Source organism: Rhinatrema bivittatum, chromosome 1 (genome assembly GCF_901001135.1).
Source record: "Rhinatrema bivittatum chromosome 1, aRhiBiv1.1, whole genome shotgun sequence".
Lineage (NCBI taxonomy): Eukaryota > Metazoa > Chordata > Amphibia > Gymnophiona > Rhinatrematidae > Rhinatrema > Rhinatrema bivittatum.
Window position 1 is genome coordinate 639661915 of NC_042615.1, and position 21113 is coordinate 639683027.

General features: G+C 42.2%; 1 protein-coding gene across 3 annotated transcripts in view; it reads right to left on the minus strand.

Annotated features, from left to right (window-relative positions):
- PAM (peptidylglycine alpha-amidating monooxygenase) overlaps positions 1-21113 on the minus strand; it is a 780628-nt gene that overhangs the window by 204892 nt on the left and 554623 nt on the right. For all 3 annotated transcript variants that reach the window (XM_029572646.1, XM_029572654.1, XM_029572664.1), the window contains exons 14-15: positions 14635-14825; positions 10226-10297 (exon numbers count right to left, since the gene is read on the minus strand). In XM_029572646.1, coding sequence (XP_029428506.1) covers positions 10226-10297; positions 14635-14825 — 263 coding nt within the window. The remainder of the gene's footprint in view (positions 1-10225; positions 10298-14634; positions 14826-21113) is intronic.

Sequence of the window (21113 nt, forward strand, 5' to 3'; positions counted from 1 at the left end):
TTCCCCTACTGTCTTTATAACTTGCTGAGTGTCTCATCAACGAACCCTTCCTGGCAGATTGCACCAGAGGAGTGAAAATGCTTAAAAAGCTTAGCTAAGCTTGATAGGGTCTAATCCTATACATCAGTTTTTCCTGTTTACAATGTTGCAGTTGAACTTACAGACCACAATAAGCTTCCATGTGATTATTTATGCAATGAACTGTTCACTTGGCAAAAATCTTCAGCAGCTAGCCAAGTCACCTCTTCGCATCAGCCTTGAAAAGGTAAACTATTCACTCCCTTAAATTCTATGTGGGTTTAAAAAATGCAAAAGTGCACCGGTGTTCCAGTGAGTGGCGTGTGGCTCCACAGCCACAGTCTGAGAATCACAAATTTCACACAACTCAGAGCGCTGCATATTTTTTTTTCCCTGCTGCTGACATCAGACAATAGAAATGAGCTGTTCAAACATCAGCTCCTTAAAGGTATCCTCCTCAATCTCCAGTATACATTAACTCAACTGGACAATCTTAAAGTCTAAACCGAATTAGCCAGATTTGGAAATGTATCGAGGAAGAGGCTGGAGATTGTGGCAGGATACATGGGTTTTATAATTTTTCCTATAATCTGCCATATATAGAAGATATGTAATTTGATTTTCTCTAACTGCAATTGGAATATTGAATGCAAACCGCTGCTTAACTTTTTTGCTCAACTATTTCAGTATTTCTTTTCCATTCATATTTTAATGCCTTATATAATCTGTCAGCAACAGGAGTTATGTAATTGATGTCCTTTCTTTTAACTGCAGTTATCTAATGCTGTGATAATGTTCGCTTTTGTTTAAAAACAACAGGATTCTTCCTCTAAATTTTGTGTTTTAGTTCCTCTCTCAAGGTATCTGCTGGAAATGTGTTTTTCCCTCAAAAACATATTTCCAGCAGATACCTTGAAAGAGGTATCTGCTGGAAAGAGCAGAATTTAGAGGAAGAATCCTGTTGTTTTTAAAACAAAAGCGAACATTATCACAGCATTAGATAACTGCAGTTAAAAGAAAGGACATCAATTACATAACTCCCTGTTGCTGACAGATTATATTAAAATATGAATGGAAAAGAAATACTGAAATAGTTGAGCAAAAAAGTAAAGCAGCGGATAGCATTCAATATTCTAATTGCAGTTAGAGAAAATCAAATTATATATCTTATATATATGGCAGATTATAGGAAAAATTATAAAGCCCATGTATCCTGCCACAATCTCCAGCCTCTCCCTCTATACATTTCCAAATTTGGCTAAATTTGGTTTAGAATGTCAGATTGTCCAGTTCCCTAGACTATAATCACAGATCTGAATTTATTATGGCAACACAAGGGCCGATTTTGCAGGAAGAGTTGGAAAATTTTGTGGTAAATTTCTGAAAAGTCTGCAGCAATTATTTGGTACATTTGCATAAATCTGTATATTTTTGCATATTAAACCATAGTTTTATTTTACTTTATGAAAATAAAGTCATTTTCTGACATGTGCATCCAGTTAATTTATTTGGTTCTTTTGGGGGGTTAAAAGGATCTTAGTGACCGGTGATGGGAAGGGAGGAGGTGAGGAAGAGAATAGGGAAAGGGAGAATAGGAGGAATCAGGGAACAGAGGGAGAAGCAGCAAAGGGAATGATAGGGAAGGGGTATCAGGGAGGAGGAGGAGTGGATAAAGAGGGGATCCAGGATCAGGGAGGGATGATCCACTCATACTGCTTTCCTCCCTTCTCTCATTCACAGCCTACATCCCCTTCAATCACTCACAACCCAGTGTGACCATGGAAAAGTGTTTCAGCTCCATCATTCCTAATCTAAAGCTGCTCATTTATGCAAGTCACTTTTTTCCCTTGCAAACTGAGTTAAGATTATAAAGCTAAAGTGTTCTTTCTGAAGTTCGAGTCCTGTGCCTCTCTCTCGGACCCACAGAAGCTGTAAGGAGAGGAGAAATCGAAGAGGCGATGTAGGAGGCCGTCTTGATATTGGGTATGCTTTAGCACCAACAGAACCCCCAGAATTGGCACCTATAAGAAATTAAATGCTGGATCAGTCCAAAATCCATGAAGCCCAGCATCCTGCTCTCTGCTTCAATTGCTGAACTCAAGCAGCAACCAACAAGAGCATGGGAATAACTTGCTTGATGCGGCGGTTACTACTCTTAACCAAAAAGCCTGATACAAACTTCTGATGCAACTCCAACATTGCTCTCTGCTTCAACAACAGGTGGGGAAAGGAAACTGGACTCAAACAGTAACCAACAAGAGCCCTGACCTTGGTGGTCTGAGTAACTGATAAGTATGGGAAACTGAGAACTATGGGAGCTTGCTGGGCAGACTGGATGGGCGGTAGGGTCCTTTTCTGCCGTCACTTATGTTTCTATCCTGTCTCCGAAAGAGGCCAGTCTGGGTTGCAGGTACCTGGCAGATTCCATGAAGTAGACCTATGTCCTAGGATAGCAATAGCTTTCTTTCCTTTACCTGGCTAGTAATATTTTATGGACTTTTCCTCCAGGAACCTTTACTCACTATGCTACTCACCTTGTCCATGCTCTCTGGCAACAGATTCCACAAGCTCGACTGTATGCTGAATGAAAAAGTACTTTTCTACAGTTTGCTTTAAATCTGCTGGTCGTTGGTTTCATGGAGCATCTCCACATTTTAGTATTATTTGAAAGGGTAAATATCATCCTTTATCTTTTTCACTCCCCTCTTGATATTACAAACTTCTATCATGTTCTCTTCCAAGCTGAAGAGACCTAGCCTGCGTAGCCTCTCACCATAGGTTTCACTCCCTTTATTATTTTTGTCACCCTCTAGTCTACACCTTTTCTAGTTCCCGTACTTTTTTTTTTTTTTTTTTTTTAACTATTTATTTATAGAATTGTCATAAATGGTATAAACAGAAAAATCTTGCAGTACATACAAAGTTCCCTTCATGACGGGCAAAAAAAAGGAAATTATAATGAAAAAAAAAAGGCACAACAACATTAGGGAACGAAAGTCCATAAATGGGGAGAAAGATATTAAATGATTAGTAAATGAAACATTTGTACTGTACATCCTTCAATGAATACTTTAATTCTTTACACACTGTCCCAGATTTATCCTCAAGAAATCTTATTAATTGAGCAGGATCATAAAAAATAAACTTATTCCCCTGACAAATGAGAATACATTTGCAAGGAAACTTAAGGAAATAAGTAGCTCCCAACTCAAGGACTTGAGATATTAATTGAAAAAAAAGATTTCTTCCTCTGTGCCAGAGTCTGCTTAGAAAAGAGGAAAAACATTCACTTTCCCTCCTAAAAAGCAGGATAAAGTTATTGTGAACAAACAACTTTAATCTCAAATCCCTATCCATCTCTAAGGTAAAGGTGACGCTATATCTTCCTGAGAACTTTCTAATAAAACAGACATCTAACCTACCAGAGGGTGTCAGAACATTTAGATCTGCTTCTTAGATACAGCAGAATGTTTTTGAGAGGAAATATATTGTACTTTATGAATAGAAGGCATATCCTGGGTAAAATTTTCAAGATCTCAGAAGTTTTTTGTTTTTTTTTAAATCATTTCATAGGGAGACACAAATCTACTTTTGGGGAAATTGACAAAATGCAAGTTTCTATATCTAATAGAATTTTCAAAGATCTCAACCCATACATGAAGAGAGACATTATCCTGAACTCATTCTGATGGGATGGTGCTATTAGAACTGCATACAATACTCAAGGTGTAGTCGTACCATGGATTAATACAGAGAAAATATGATCTTTTCAATTTTTTTCTTCATTTTTTCATGCCTAATATTCTATTTGCTTTTTGACCACCTCCACTAAGGCTGGCTTTTTTTGGGGTGCGCAATCTGTATAGCCAAACAAAGTGCCATGCTCGAGGGGCTCTTCCCTATGTTGTCTGCAAGCAAGACACTCAGGAACACCATACAGGAGGAAATAAGCTTCTCTCTGTAGTGCAGCAGTCTGCAGGGAGGAGAGAAAATGGAAGATACTGTTGGGTAGGAAAGAGGAGAGGGAAAGAGCAGAGTTGCTTACCTGTAACAGGTGCTCTCCTAGGAGAGCAGGATGTTAGTCCTCACAGATGGGTGACTTGATCAGATGGAGCCCGGCATGGAAAACCTTTGTCAACCATTCTAGAACTTTGGCTGACACGCTGAGCATGCCACTATTTGCGTGTCCACATGGGGTCCCCTTTCAGTCTCATAACACAGAATTCACAAGTGAAAAAATAAAACCACCACCATAGGAGAACCCAACTCTGCGGGGTGGCGGGCAGGTTTCCTGAGGACTAACATCCTGCTGTCCTAGGAGAACACCTGTTAAAGGTAAGCAACTCTGCTTTCTCCTAGAACAAGCAGGATGTTAGTCCTCACAGATGGGTGAATACCAAGCTACAGGCTGCTCCCTGTCACAACCATGACCAACAGGCACTGAGTCAGGTGCCAAACTGGCACAAAAATTACTGCGGTGCTATTGGTAACATAGGGAGACAGCCTGAACCCGAACAATGGGCCCTAGGCAGGGAGAGTTGGGTTTAAGCCTGGAAGAGGTTGCGAAGGACAGACTGGCTGAAGCTACAGTCATGTCGACCATCCTTGTCCAAGAAGTAGTGGGCAGCGAACGTGTAGGGAACTCCACATTGCGGCCTTGCAGATTTCGGCAATGGGAACTGCTCGTAAATGTGCAACCGATGCTGCCATGGCTCGCACAGAGCGAGCTTTTATGCAGCCTCCAAGCTGAAGGCCCGCCTGCATAGCAGAAGGAGATACAATCTTCCAGCCACTTGGACAGAGTTTGCTTGCCTACCGCAATGCCTAACCTGTTGCTGTCAAAGGATATAAAGAGCTGTAGGGACTGCCTGTGGCCTGCTGTGCGTTCAAGATAGAAAGCTAAGGCCCTCTTGCAATCCAAACTATGCAGAATCCGTTCGCCCTGGTGAGAATGGGGCCTCGGAAAAAAGGTGGGCAGAATGATGGACTGATTAAGATGAAAATCAGTCACCACCTTAGGCAGGAACTTCGGATGCAACGGAGGACCACCCTATCATGAAAATTTTGTGCAGGGCAGATACATAACCAACACTTGAAGCTCACTAACCTTGTGCGCCGAAGTGACCGCCACCAGGAAGAGAACCTTCCAGGACAGGAACTTCAGATCACAGGAGCGCAAAGGCTCAAAAGTGTCATGCATGAGCTGCGCCAATACTATGTTGAGGTCAAAGGGGAGGCTTCAGCTGAAGCAAGCCCCACAGAAATTGGCCCACAATGGGTTGCACAGAAATGGGTGTACCACTAACTCTGATGGTAAGCACTGATGGCACTCAGGTACACTCTGACCGAGTTGGTCTTCAACCCAGCCTCCGAGGGGCACCACAGATAATCAAGCTTCAGAATGGGGCAAGCGAAAGGATCCAAGCCTTGACCCTCGCACTAGATGGAGAACCTCCTCCACTTCAGACGATAAGCCTTCCTGGAAGCTATCAACACCTGAGAGACATTGTCAGAAAGGTCCTGCAGTCCCTCAACATCCAGGCCATCAAGGCTAATGCCCGGAGGTTAGGATGGCACAGTTTGCCCCAATCCTGTATGATCAGATTGGGAGAGGTTCCCAGATGTATGGGTTCTCTGACAGGTTCCTTAAAAATATCTTGGACTGAGATAGCTATTTTCTTTGGAGCATCTACAAACTGGAGGACCTCTAGCATTTTGTGATGGGCGTCCTCTTCCATGAGGAGCTGGAATGGGATAGCTTCAGCCATGGCCCAGACAAACCTCACAAAGGAAAGATCCTCCAGGGGAGATCTGCACCTCATCTGGAGGAGAGGGCTCTGAAAGAATATCTTCGGAGTTATCATCCGAAGACTCCAAGGTTTCATCCCCCCAGGAGTCATACAGGGCGTCTTCCTCGCTAAGATCCCCTGAGGGCCAGAGAGGATGATCCCTGCCCAGGCCTCTCGGTTTGGGCACCAAGGGCATCGAAGGTACCAGAGGCAATGATGGCCCCAAGAGTATTAAAGGTACCAAAGTCTCAGACGCCCAGTGGTCCCGTAGGTGCTGACAGCCACAGCAAGTTTCCTCCTGGGAGGATCCAATAATGGATATCACTCCAGAGGGGGGCATCGGAAGCCGCTGAGGAACCAATGATCCTCCCAGCACCGGCTGCACCGGAAGGATGCCTAAAAGGACATCCAGATGCTCTAGCAGGGGCGCCAAAAGAGACGGTGCAGGCTCCGGCACCAGCATGGGGACCGGTGCCGGTTCGATACCCCGCAGGGCTTGGAGCACCGACATCTGAACCCTGTGGTCCAACTCTTCCTGAAACTCCAGTGAAGTGAATGCGGAAGGAGGCGGCGGCGGCATCACCAGAGCTTCCTCAGAGCCCCAGGGAGGCTCGGTGCCCAGCACCGCTATCGGTGGGGAATGCCTGGGACTCCCAGGTCTGATAGAGGAGGATGCCTCTTCCCCACGGGATCGCTTCAGTGGCAGCATAGCAGCCACTGATGTCACATCAGTTCCAGCACCGTGCATCGACAGCAACCAGTGATGGCATTTGCGGCATTGCTCTGCCCGGTCTTTCACCGGCACAGAGGAAGCTGAAGATCCCGTCTTGGAATGTGATGACATCGGAGATAGCCTATCCCTGGCTGAGAGAGAGAGAGAGAGACAGGCCTGCTGGGGGTGGAAAGAGATGTTGTATTCAGTTGTTCTCATTGTTTTGCCGTACAGCCGGCGCCATTTTGTGCAAAATGGCGCCGGCCGTACGGCAACACGATTCGAGTGCAGGAGGTCGCTCCCGGACCCCCGCTGGACTTTTGGCAAGTCTTGTGGGGGTCAGGAGGCCTCCCCAAGCTGGCCAAAAGTCCCTGGGGGTCCAGCGGGGGTCCGGGAGCGATCTCCTACGCTCCTGACGTCGGGGGACAAAAAACAAAATGGCGCCGGCACTACCTTTGCCCTGTCATATGACAGGGCAAAGGTAGTGCCGGAACCATTTCTACAACGCACCGCAGGCCCGAGAGTAAAAGATCACACCGGGACCCCCGCTCTGGATCCCAGGTAATTTACGGCATTTTGGGAGGGTTCGGGAGGGTGGGGGATTTATTTTAAAGGGTCGGGGTGGGTTTTAGGGATGTTTTAGTGTGCCGGTTTTCCCGCCCTCCCCCGATTTACACGATATTTACAAAAACAAAACCGCGACGAAACGATTCCCTCCCCCGCCAGCCGAAATCGATCGTTAAGACAATCAATCACACGATTCACATCTCTACTAGGAAGACAGAGGGAAATGCTAGGCACTGTGGGCAAGAGGGCAACTGGTGCTAGGCAGAGAGGTAAGCAACAGTGTGCGCGAGAGGGGGAGGGTGTGTAGCAGAGAGATGGGTGTACAGTGTGGACCCACTGCTAAAGGAGGGAGTGCTGTGCCAGAGCTGCTGCCAAGATAGGGAGAAGTCAATTTCAGTTTTCGCACAGGGTGCTAATTAGCCTAGAGCTTGTCCTAGCCACCACACACTGAGCTGAGGATATCAATGTATTGCCCAGAAGAATCCAAAGGTCTTTTTCCTGGGTGGTGACTCCCAATGCAGAACCCAGCAATATACATCTATAGCTGGCATTTTTTACCCAATGTGCATCACTTTACACTTTTCCACATTAAATTTCATCTGCCAACACATATGCCACTGGGCACTCGACTGAAAGCATTAGACAATGTTCTTTTGTGAAAAGGGTGGTGGAGGCAAGTAACAGCCTTGAAGGGAAGATAGTAGAAGCAAAAATAGAAACAGAATTCAAAAACATGTGGATCTCTAGTTGCAAAGAATTCAATGGAAAGCCAAGGATTAACTGTGGTGCACAGCATACAGCAGACAGTAAGTTGGGCAGACTAAATGGCCTTATGGTTCTTATGTGCCGTCATATCCTTTGTTTCTCTGACAGTGTGTCAACATCATCTCCAACAAGAAAGCATGCTGCCATCTCCTATTCCATTCTCAGTGTGCAGTAACTGAGCAATGCGTGTGGAAACATGGTTTAGCTAGTAAATGGCATGCATGGGAGGTGGAAGTCACACAGCAGCTATACTTGAGACAACTTTAAGGTTTCACTTTTTGAAAAACTGTTCTGGTACCCCAGAGAGACATTTCCAATCTTATCTGTGATAGCAACCCACTGAAAATCTCCATGGGGAGCTCATAAGAGTCTCCACCTTCCATTCCTTTATAGTTTTGTGCAGTAGTTTGCGAATTACCCAGGACTCAGTTATCTAGACTTGAAAGTGCAAAACACAGGGCAGGTAATGAAGCAATTATACTGTAAGTTCAGAAGTGCTATAGAGAGTAGGGACCTTGTAATGAGTTTACCAAACAACAAAGTTGAAATGCTGATGCATTCCAAACAAGTCGCTTTCCCCATCAGAGAATACAATGAACTATTATTTTATTGTAAACATGAGCCAAAGAAAATTACATTTTAAAGCACAGAGCATTTTGCTCACCACATACAAAAATACCAAACACTCTACACATTAGCTTTTTAAAAATTTTAACCTGACATTTAAGCACAGTACACTGGCACATCTCATCTCCCTCGGGTTTTGATATCTTACTCGGGGAAAAAATGAGCTTAAAATGGATAACACCAGCACGCCTCGGTTTCCATAGAAACAACATGTCTGCTAGAGATGTATTACCAACCAGTGGCTTCTTAGTAAAGCAGTTTTTCTTTCACAGCACAATTCAAATGTACTTTTAGGAATTGCCTTATAACAAAATATTTCAGATATCTTAAAAAGTAATGTATCAGTAGAAATGTAAATTTAGCACAAATGCGAGGCCTATTTTGCCTAGTAAAGGCATCCCCTCTTTCTTTTTCTCTCAAAGCGATACTAAAGAAATGGTGTTGCTGAATGCTACAAACAGCCTATGGGATATTTACGAACAGTGCAGGCACAGTATGTGTATAAAAAAAACCGATAAATTACAATGTGATTAAGCAAATTAAAGCAATATTAGGAAAGTTTAGCATAATTAGATTGCACAAATGAATTTTACCCAATAGGCTGTGGACCAGTAACTGATCACTGTTTCATGAATTATTCAAGCTGTGAAGTATAAACCAGGGTTGCAGTGCATGCTTTTCAACGCTGTTTATAAAATAAAACAACATAACCTAAATCATTGCTATCTGTGCATCAGGATGTGCTGCTGAGTGCCAAGGTTCTCTCAGGCAGAGAAGCATTAAATAATCAGGGTCATCAGTTATTATGCTCCTACACGTCACTTTTCATTCCAGCAATCACCTGGGGCATGATTTATTGGAGCATGGTAATACAGAAACTCAGGAAATCGCACTAAAAATGACAAAAGCTCCTGAAAGAAATCTGTCAGGGGCAGCAGAACAATATTTTGATTGGGCCCTCCCCCCCAAACAAACCAAGCAAGCTCCACCCATCTCTCTGCCTCATCTCCTCCCATTTCCCTGCTCAGCATCCCCAGATCCCTTTTTCTTCTCCATCACCCTCTGGCCCAACAATCCTCTGATTCCCTCTCTCACCTACCCTCTGCCCAATATACCTAACATCTCCTGACTCCATTACTCTCTCTGCCTTCCCTTCCCAGCATCACCCTGATCCTTTATGGCCTCCCCCTCCCCAGCAGTATCCATATTCCACACTCTGGCTTCCTAGCCAGAGAAGCCACTAGTCCAGGCCCCCCCCCCCCCCCACCCCCTGCAGGCAGCAGTGCACCTCTCTCTCCTTCTTCACGACAGTAGATGCAATGAAGACGGAAGGCAGAGGACTCAGCAGCAGATGTGATAGTGGCGGGAGGTGATTTGGCAGTTCTATCCGGTACAACATATCTCTCTGTCCCACATAAATCTTTGTGACTAGGGTGGACAACACTACCTGAGCTGCAGGGGCTCCGACTGGTGGTGTAAGCAGCACTGACTCCAGCGCACAGAGACTGACTGACCTGCAGAGAGTTGGTCAGCCCATGGCTCGTATCACCCAATCCATTCCAATGCCTATGGAATCAGCAACTCATTATTTCTAGGATCTCCCTAGGTCTGTACTACAGTAAATTCCACCCCATGGTGATCCTCACAACTAGAGGCAGGATTTTGAATAGTAATTTCCGACAATGATAATTTGATCCACCTCTACTCTCGGGGCTTGAAGAAAACATATCCTGCCCACAGCGCTTACCTTGATCTAATACTACTTCTTCTTCCCTTTTGGGCTGCTGCAGTTCAGTGTCCCCATCTGTGCTCCCTGTTCCTAAAGAGAAAAGTTTAAAAATATTACTAAATCTGATTAACTCCACTAAGATACAGCTATTTCTTTCATTTGATCTTTAATGTGATAGGCAGCTATCAAGCAATAGTGAAATAATATACAACATAAAGGTGAATAAGGCATGCATTTTTCTCCAAAACATATGTGATTAATACAATTTTTAAATTTTTTTTTAATCCAAGATCAATCAAAAAGCTATGAGGCCAATTTTTAGCCATTGTTGAGCACCTCAAAGCACTAAAACATAGCTGCCTAGATTTAGGAAAATTTTCAACCAAAAATTTAGAGAGCCTTAGGTTCTGTTACAAATTCATCAAAATCTAGGTGGGTACTCAACCTTGCCTAAAATGAGCAAGTAAATCCTTCCCCTGAGCCGTTATGCCTTTATTTCCAAATGTTGATATTTTCAACCCTCTTCCCATTTCCATGAGCCACAATCTTCTTTTTCCCACTGCCTGTAGGACCACATTTGTTTTTAAAGGATTTCTCTAAGATGACTGGTGAAACATGGAGTCAGAATGCAAAGGACTATGGGATACTTGGCCATGTTCGTGAAGAAAGAGAACCGTCTAACTTGCAGGAATTGCTAGTGTGTTAGCACAAAGTCTGCATTATAATCTTTCCACATATAGAGTTGTGGAACAAGCAAATGACTACATCCTTATCTGTCAGACATTCCTGCCAGCATGTGTTCAAATTCAGAACTAACCAGATGTTGAACCTTGCGTGTTTGAAAAAACTTGCTCTGAACCAATTAAATTGTTCATCTTCTAGCCAATTTATTTGCATTAATTAAAATAAGAAATATAAATTTGAACCTTAAAAAGAACAGAACAAAGACACAAAATCATCACTGGACATCACCAGGGTTTCTACCAGACCTACTAGACATGCTTGGACCCCTCATCATTGCTCGTAAGCCTCATTGTGCCTGATCTGCTACCCTTTTAAAAGACAAGAAATCTGACCTCCTGCTGATTAAAATAAATACTGCTGGTCTCCTGCTATTTGCAGCCAAAAAAAGGCTGACCTGATCCACAGGCATACCTGGAGAGCTTCAAAACTGTAAGGGAGGAGTACATAAATCTGGTCTTCAAATGCTGCAAACTGGACTGATTTTCAGGATATCCATTTCAGGAAACCCTTGGTTTCCCTAACTAACTGGAGTGTACCAGCCAGCTGGGGAGGTTTAGGTAGAATTTAGCAAGGAGAGGTTTGGGTTTTGTGCCCCCACTGTCTGAAGATGGAGATGGTATGTCGTAGCTGTTTATCATCCCCCAAGCACCATCTATCCTCATGGATTTTGATTTTGCTGCAACCAGGAGCTTGTCTCCTGCTATATAATTTGTCTTATTATTTATAGGACAGGAGTAAGGAATGTTCTCTGGTGAGGTAATCCTCCTATCTGACCTAATTCTGTTTGATTTTACTCTTTATATCCATTTTTGGAGAATTCCCTGTGAAAGCCTGGTCTCCCTTGTTCCAGTGGATTGGGGTGTCCCTGGGTTCAAGGCTGGTCACGTGTTAGGGAAGCCTTGCAGTGCGTTCCTCTCTCCTTCAGACGATGGACCTGACAGTGACCCAATGCAGATGAGTTTAAATTTATCTTAACTATTTTGGACTATCTCCTTTGTTGGGAGATAAGGAAGTTTTTCTCCTGCTTGATTTTTCCCCATGTTGTGTTCAGAGACAATTTTTCCATTGGGAGCTGATGGCCCTTGGTATCCAGGACTCATTAACCAAAACCTTGGGAGAGAGTGGTGTCTCATCTAAAAGTAGACTAATGACCGATGTAAAAAGGGAATTAGTGCATCTAAAACGCGTGTCCAAACTCACGAGTAGCAAATAGCTCTCATCATATGTAAATGCCACGTAGAGGAGGCTATTAGCTATTACCCCCGATGCAAAAAATTGCCATGCGCCCACACGCACTTTTTTAACACGGCATATTTAATGCCAACCCAGGAGCTGGTGTTAAGTCTTGCCGAGCGTCAAGGGCTCACTAAAAAAACAAAGAATCCTGCTTTCTGTGGTTCCTCCTACTTTTAGTATCGCACCAATACTAAAGTAGGAGAAACCACAGAAAGCAGAAACATTAAAAAAAAAAAAAAGTCTCGAGCATGACCAGCTTAGGGAAACGGACGCTCAATTTACTAGTGTCCGTATTCCTGACCCGTGGCTGTGTGCGAGTTACGGAAACAGACGCTTGTAAATTGGGCATCCATTTTCTTAACCCATGGCTGTGTGCACAGCCACATCTCCTGGGCGCCCAACGCCAAGGGCGCGCTAGTGACGCGCAATTGATTCTCAGCATGTCCTTTTTAGCACAGCACCTCATTACCATATGGCATCGGGCGCAGAGGAGAAGTGGCTGTGCACGCATTAAAAAAAAACCGGATGCCCAATTTGGACGCGTGATTTTACGTGCAGTTATTGCATCGGCCCTTAGGTGGAAAAGGAATGGAAACTGGTTCTATGATCTGATAAAATACTGGGACTGTATTCTGACCATCTACATTGGGGAGAAGCTTAGAATACACTGGAAATCTAAAAGAGGACTGAACTATCTTCAATATGGGAGGAGTAAAAAATTTGGGAAACTGTGAGAAGGATGACAAGTGTTAAATAAGAGTGCTTCCAAGAGAATCTGAAGGCTTTGCTATAGAAGTGAGGTCACAAGCTTATTAATTTTTCTGCTTTTTATTGACTTAAATTGAAATCCGAATTGAAGCTGGAAATATTACTGTCATCAAATCAACTATTAATAAAAAGTTGGAAACCATCCTCCTCCTCCTCAGTGTGTTTTGTGGCTGAACAGACTGTGTTGATTGTTAGTGCTGTGTACAGAGGATGGAAAAGGGCTTGTATTGCAAGAATTGGGTATAAGATCTACTGTTCGTCCCCCTCGTGGAATCCTGAAACTCAGAGTAAATGCTGTCCGTGGAGAGCTAGAGAGAGGAGGAGTTGAATGCAGAAGGGGTCCAGCCTTTCTTTTCCTATATGCCCCAGATGCCAGAATCCATCCTGCCCAGGCGTTACACTATAATGAATATGAATGAGATATATTTATATGCACTGCCTCCATTGTATGCAATATATCTCATGCAGATTTATTGTGGATACTCTGAAAACCAGACCTATTTGCAGCATGCAAGGATCGGAGTTGTCTACCTCTGCAGCAAAATTTAGGAAATTTGATCTTACTAATGCTGGGAATAGTTAGACTGATATCTTTATCAAGTGCACATTTAATTTGATATGCTAGTGCCTTATTCATTTTTATAAAGCACATAAATGTATATTTAATGTGAGACTGCCTGGGTAGTGCGCGCACATGGACGCGCCCGCGCTGGTTTGAAAATCTACCCCAATATAAATCTGATAAATAATCATCTAGAAAATAATCCTTTTAATAGGGCACTTTCATGGCTTGTACAATGTGAAATATACATTTTAGAAAAGAAGAATTTTGATATCCATAATTGATTTTTAATTATTTCAGTGATGCATTGCCTTGATATGTTTTTAGCCCCTCTGATAGTTTCTGATTAGAAGTTGAATTTACCGTCTGCAGTGACCGACCCTTGATAATAATAAAGCTTGCCAGAGTTATACAATCCAATGATAATCACATTTCCACGGACATTTTAAGGTGTAGGCATGTTCTAAGAAAATAAGAACAATTATTTTATCACTATTAGTATATTTTTTCCTTCATCCTATTTTATTTTTGACCACTTTATGTACTACTTTGGCAACATATGCACTGTTGTCATGCCAATAGAATTTCCTCATTCGGAATGGGCTTATATCTCCTGTTTTACTTTAATTTTTCTTGTTAGTATAGCATCAAAGAGAGGAGAATGGAGTCATTCTGAAGAGTCACTTCCTGATAAGCTGCAACTCAATCCATGCTGCTTCATCTTGCCTATCATTGCCAAGTTATGGCTTGTTGTCACCAACTAGACAGCGCAAGCTGTTGCCTAGGGCAGCTTGTCTGAAGTAGCAGCAAAAAAGAGTCCCAACTCTATCGTGCCACTCCAAAAAGAAAGCCTCATGTGGATGGAGGAAGAGGAAGAGAGGCGGCTACGTGGACTGAGTGCAGACTGCTCCACAGTCCCTGCTCCAGCATTTTTTTTTTTGGGGGGGGGGGGGGGGGGGTGGAGAATTTTCACTTGTCTAGTTTGACGTTAAAAAAAAGAAAGGTTACACTGGTCCTGATTGGAAATGCAATAAAAACGTCATCCGCTTCCATTTTACTACACATGACAATAATATAAGTATTACTGAGCAGGCACATATGTTTGGCTTTTAATTACCTTCATGATGGTGACCATGGTGCATCATCATCATATCGGGCTTGACTGGAATTGGAATATTTGCCTCTTGTGGGATGTTTCTGAACATCTCTGGTCTGCCATCCTGTACACAGCTCATGTAGGAGATGGCATGCTCTTCCTCCATGTAAAACATAATGTAGAAATTGCACATTTCGTCGCTGGATGTGCCACTATATCCATGCAATAGCACAGTAGTAAGTATCAAAAAGAAAAGATGTTGGTTAATAAAAACATCAAAACAATCAACAATATCTATAAGTTTTGCCTTGTGCCAAAGTACAAGCTGTAAATTTGCCAAATGATAAAAGGTTCCACTGCAGCACATATTTTATGGCTCCCTATAAATACATCACTGCATCAACATATCAAGCCTGTCATTTGTAGCTTGTGCCTATTTCCACTGTTGGATATGAAGTCACAGCAATTCCATAATCATCCCACGAATCTTCAGTTAGAACAATTTAAATGCTTGCCCAAAAGGGAGTGGTTTGATAGTTAATATACCACATCTCTGCCTTTCTGCAGTTTCCTATTTAATAGAAGTCTATTCTTTTCAACAATCAATGCATTTGCTCTGTCAGAAGGGAATAAATGTCATCCACTGCTGTACTTATGCTTAAATATACAGCTTGATGCTAAGATGAACAAGAACTTATTATAAACCACTTTGACCATTTATTTTGTTTTTACAAACCAAAATGTGAAATCCAGCAATGGAAGAATATTCATTTATGATGATTTGGGTGATGAATTGAAGTACTGAGCAAATAGTGCACTCAGTATTTCATATTCAGCCAAACCTTTTATCTAGCAGGTGCCCAAAATTACAGATGCAAGGCAGTTTCACTATACTGCTATATAAAGTGCTGCATCTTTCTCCAGGAATGTTTAGTTGATGCCCTCTGCACTAATTTTAGATGAATTCGGGTTAGTTAGGGAACATAAAATTCAGAAGGAATTCATGGGAGATGTGCAAGCAAGCAGAATTGTTTTTTCATGAAAAATAAAATAACTTTCTGGTAACCTAAATAAGGGCTGCTTTTTTTCCCCAAGGTTTGTTAATGTATATATTCATGAGCATACAGCTGCTAAGTATTTCCTTCGTTATTTTTAAGAATTATAATACACAGCTATACAACAGGCTCACTATGTAAATTTGCTTATAGTGAGGAATATGTATATATTGTTCAATTAGCATTCATAATTTCCCAGCAACCTGACACAAATAGAATACATGGGGGTGGATGGTTTGTTGCCTGGCAAAGCACGTCAATGCTGACTTTTCCAAGTAGTGTCATGCAGAATTCATTTATTCACTATGGCAACAAATAATGATGCCAGCGAAAGGAAAAGAAGGAGAAAGAGTTTTTCTAGCGTTGAAATTTTAGAGTCATTCAGACACAAAAAAGGTCAACCCCTGGGCCTAGCAAGTTCTGCTTATGCTTGAAAGTTCATTCCATTTCTCTAATCTCTGCCTGACAATTGTCAACGAAATGGTTTCTTCATTAGAGTTAAAGAAATTGAGGATGCACAGCAATGAAAACTATTTCATCACACACATCTCTAATTTTGAAACACTGCTTCTAAATGTGTGATTTAAAATTACTGATATTAAACAGAGTAACAGCTTCCCAGGAACAATGTCTGTGCCTAATGGCTCAATAATTATTATCCTGCTCCCTGGGATGACCAAGAATGGAAAAGCTGCTGCAGTGGTATTCCTAGTCCATAGGCGCCGTACCATTAAAAATAATGATTTTTAAACATTGATATCCCGCTAAGATTGATAGGGGCTCCCAGGGGGCCTGCACATTCTTGCTGTAAGATTAGAACTACACATAGGAGGAGGGGATACAGAGTTGAAACAAAATATACTGGAGTCTTGCATGATGGCTGATGAGAATGGAATGAGAGGAAATAAAAAGGAACTGAGGCAAGAATTTTACTAGAGAAAGATTTAGGTAAACAATAAAACTGCAAATTAAAAAAAAAAGCACAAAAGGTTACCCAGAGGGGGGAAAAAAATGGACACCTATTTATCTAAGTCTTGTCAAATTTCAGGTCAAAAACAACATATGAGAAAAAACATTTTATAGGCATTAGAGATGTGATTCAGCTGAACCTTTTGGTTCAGCCTTCGTTATCGGCCTGCCGCAGGAAATTTCATTTTCCCGCGGTTCGGGCCGGATTTATTTCGGAAACCTGCCCCAATCCTTCAGATTTAATTAATTGCAACCCCCCCTCGAGACTTGCCTGACCTCCCCAAGACTTATCAAAAGTCCCTGGTGGTCCAGCGGGGTCCGGGGAGCGATCGCCCCCTCTCGGGCCGTTGGCTGCCACTAATCAAAATGGCGCCAATGGCCCTTTGCCCTTACCATGTGACAGAAGCTATAAATGCCATTGGCCGGCCGCTGTCACATTGATTAGTGGCAGCCGACGGTCTGAGAGGGGGAGATTGCTCCTGGGACCCCGCTGGACCACCAGGGACTTTTGATAAGTCTTGGGGGGGTCAGGCAAGTCTTGGGGGGGGGTTGCAATTAATTAAATTTGAAGGGTTGGGGGTGGGTTTGGGTTTTTTGTTTTGTTTTTTTAATGTGCCCTTTCGCCCCTCCCCCCAAACAATAAGAAAAACAATTGAAATTTTGTGGATTTTCTTATCGTTTCGTCACCCCTCCGAACCACGACAAAATAGGAAATATCATCTCTATTTTCTATTTCGTCACAAACGAATGCACATCCTTAAACAGGCATAGGGTATTATATCAAGCTATTAAGGCATACACTGAATAAAATGGTCAAAAGCTTTCCATCAAAGCTTGTAATTATGTACGCTTAAACATTTTTAATTAATTTAAAAATCTAGAACACAGTTCACATGCAAAAGCGTACAAAAACTGGAATAAAAAATAAATAAATAAGTGCTCAATTTTATTGCACAGACAAAATGTAAAAATATGGAAAAGGGGAATATCACCTAACATTGGCAACTGTTTCAGCTTCACGGGATAAATCTCCTCTTCATGTGAAGTTAAAATCTGATTAGAAGACTTATCACTAATGTCGTTTCTGAGACCAATTAATTCTCTATGCAAAAGTGAACTCTTTTGCAAAAAAAAAAAAAAAAAAGTGAGAATCTTCCAATCAAAAGTTGTGATTCTTCTTCATCCATATGCATTAAACCTGTTCAAATTACTGTAGAAGTAAGCAAACCAAAGAAACCAAAAAAGCACATAATCAAAAGCAGGCATTACCAATGGCAGCAGACACCATGAGGGCCAGCATTCACATTGAGATGCTGATGAAGAAGCTGCTGCACCTCTACCAGTCTCCTGTGATGAACCTACAGATACTAACCTGAGATGCCTGCACTGAGACACCGAGCCTTCCTAACCACATCTCAATAGACAGAGAGAGAGAGAAAAACTACACAACTCTTCAACTGCTGGTGTGTTAAGTGTGGTGAGAACAACAAACTAATTTCTAATTATTATTAAGAAGGTCAGAGAATTAATCCTAATTAATCAGGGGTTAGTTAGACTGAAATTTATCTGATTTAAGAAATCTATGCAGACTTTTAGTCAATAATCAGTTGTGTTAAATTTAGAATCGCTTGTGTAAATACCAACTCAGTTATGTTTAACTTATAGAACTCTTAATAAATTACTTTAGATCTTGACAAATTGTAGAAATTCTTGTTCTAAGTATGAAACAGTAAATAAATTACACTCTAAGAAATAAAATCTTAGAGGCCAATAATAAAAAAAAACAAAAACAGCAAAAAGATAACTTATCCAGCTAGAGTTAGCCAAATACGTTATCTGGATTTATCCCTAGTTAAAGATATTCAGCTAACAAAAGCCAGATAACTTTAAACCTAACCAGATATTTTTTGAATATCACCATTTGGATGTAAAGTTATCCATCTAAGGTTAGCCGGATAAATGTAGGCTTAAGTACCTATTTGCAAAATAATATCACTGGTTAAGTGGAGTGGCAGGTTTTCAGAAAAAAAAAATGTGGGCGTAGAGGCCCTATCACTGCCCCCTCCTCCTACCTGAGCTCCAAATGCTCGGCCATCCTGGGCCCACTTGCTCACCAGTTCCATGGTCAGACCACAGAGTCATCCACACAACCCTTAAGATCAACAACCCACCACCTCAAGTCTCGACCAAATCCACCATCCTCTTCAGGAAACCATGCTCTCCAGACATACTCAGTGAAAAGATGTCTGAAGCACTAAATCAACTAGACCTCACAGACGCAACAACTGCAACCACCTCATGGATCAATATTAACAATAAAATTGCAGATCAAATCTGCCCAACTTCAACCAAAACCATACAACCCACATTAGACAACAGAAAACCCTGGTTTACCCCTGAACTTAAATCCCTTAAGCAATCTCTAAGAAAAAAAGAACAAAGGTGGAGAAAAAACCCAACCACTTCAACACATGCCATCTACAAATCCCTCCTCAACACTTACAGGAATTCTATCCTTAGAACAAAGAAAGAATTCTACGCAAAAAAAATCCACAACTTCATTTTCGATTCAAAGGCTCTTTTCTCTTACGTCTCCTCTTTAACCAAACCATCTCCTCCCACCATCCCAGACCACCAAGCTCTCAACAAAGCAAACGAACTCGCCAACTACTTCAAGACAAAAATCACCAACCTTACCCATTCAATCACAACCAACAGCCTCACCCCTAAATACCATCTCATAGCCCTTCCTCAACAAAACACAAGCCTGGATTCATTTGAGCTCACTTCTTCACTGGAGATAGAAAATATACTCAAGAAACTCAAACCATCCTCCCACCCATCAGACCCATTACCAACAAATCTTCTAATCGCCATACCAAACACCATCTCTAAACCAATTGCAGAAATTATTAACACATCCCTTTCTCAAGGTTTAGTTCCTAACCAGTTAAAATTGGCAATCCTCAAACCACTACTAAAAAAACCAAACGCCTCTCCATCGGACCCAGCAAACTTTCGACCTATCGCAAACTTACCGCTCATCGCCAAATTGATGGAGAAAATTGTCAACAAGCAACTGTCAGAATATCTGGAAGATCATAACATTCTTTCCCTGGCTCAATATGGTTTCCGAAAACTCCTAAACACCGAATCTCTCTTACTATCTCTCACTGACACCATCCTCGTTAACCTGGAGAAAAAACAATCTTACCTGCTTGTTCTTCTTGATCTGTCTGCTGCATTTGACACGGTAAAACACACTATACTTATAGACCAACTAGCCAATATAGGGATCAAAGGCACAGCTCTCAGATGGTTTCAGTCCTTCTTAAGCAACAGATTCTACAAAGTCAGGATAAACAACAAAGAATCGCACCCAGTCCTTACAGATCAAGGAGTCCCACAAGGATCCTCACTTTCACCCACCCTCTTCAATATCTACCTCCTCCCTCTCTGCCTCCTACTCTCAAACCTGAAGCTTACCCATTACCTCTATGCAGACGACATACAAATCCTTCTCCCGATTACAGAATCCCTTCAAAAAACCATCACATACTGGAACAAATGCCTACAGCCCATTAAAGACTTACTCTCAAGTCTCAACTTAGTATTGAATGCCAATAAAACTGAAATGCTCATTGTCTCCCAGGACCCCCTTACAATCTCATCTAGCCTCTCTCCACCAAACTCAAATAGCGTGTTCTCACCTGATGTCAGAGACCTTGGAGCCTGGCTAGACAACCAACTAAACCTAAAAAAGTTTGTAAACACTACCACAAAGGACTGCTTTTACAAACTGCAAGTCCTCAAAAAACTAAAACCTCTCCTTTACTTCTCCGACTTCAGGCTAGTACTGCAATCCATCATATTATCGAAGCTCGACTATTGCAACTCCCTTCTGCTAGGTCTACCCATCAACAACATCAAACCATTACAGATGGTACAGAATTCCGCTGCTAGAATCCTCACAAGCTCTAACAAAAGGGATCATATCACCCCAATCCTTCGTAACCTACATTGACTTCCTATTAAACACAGGATACTCTGTAAGGTACTCACAATCGTCCACAAAGCGACATACAAACTGGCCCCGATCATGTTAAGCTCTCAACTTCAACCGCATACATCTTTCAGACCAATTAGAAGCGCATACAAAGGAACACTGCAGGCCCCACAATTAAAATCATCATTGAGCAAACGAGCACTATCTTCAGCAGGCCCCCACCAGTGGAACGCGCTCCCCCCAGATCTAAGACTAGAACCCAGTCACCAAGATTTCAAAAAAAAAACTGAAGACCTGGCTTTTCCAACAAGCCTTCCCAGACTCTCAATGCTACTTAGACGGGAGGACTTACTAAATACTAGGTATCCCCAAATCATGGACACCACACCAAGTCTTATTATCATGTCTTTGCAACTGTACAACAATCTCTGTACAACAATCTCTGAGTCCAAAAGTTCACCATAATTTTA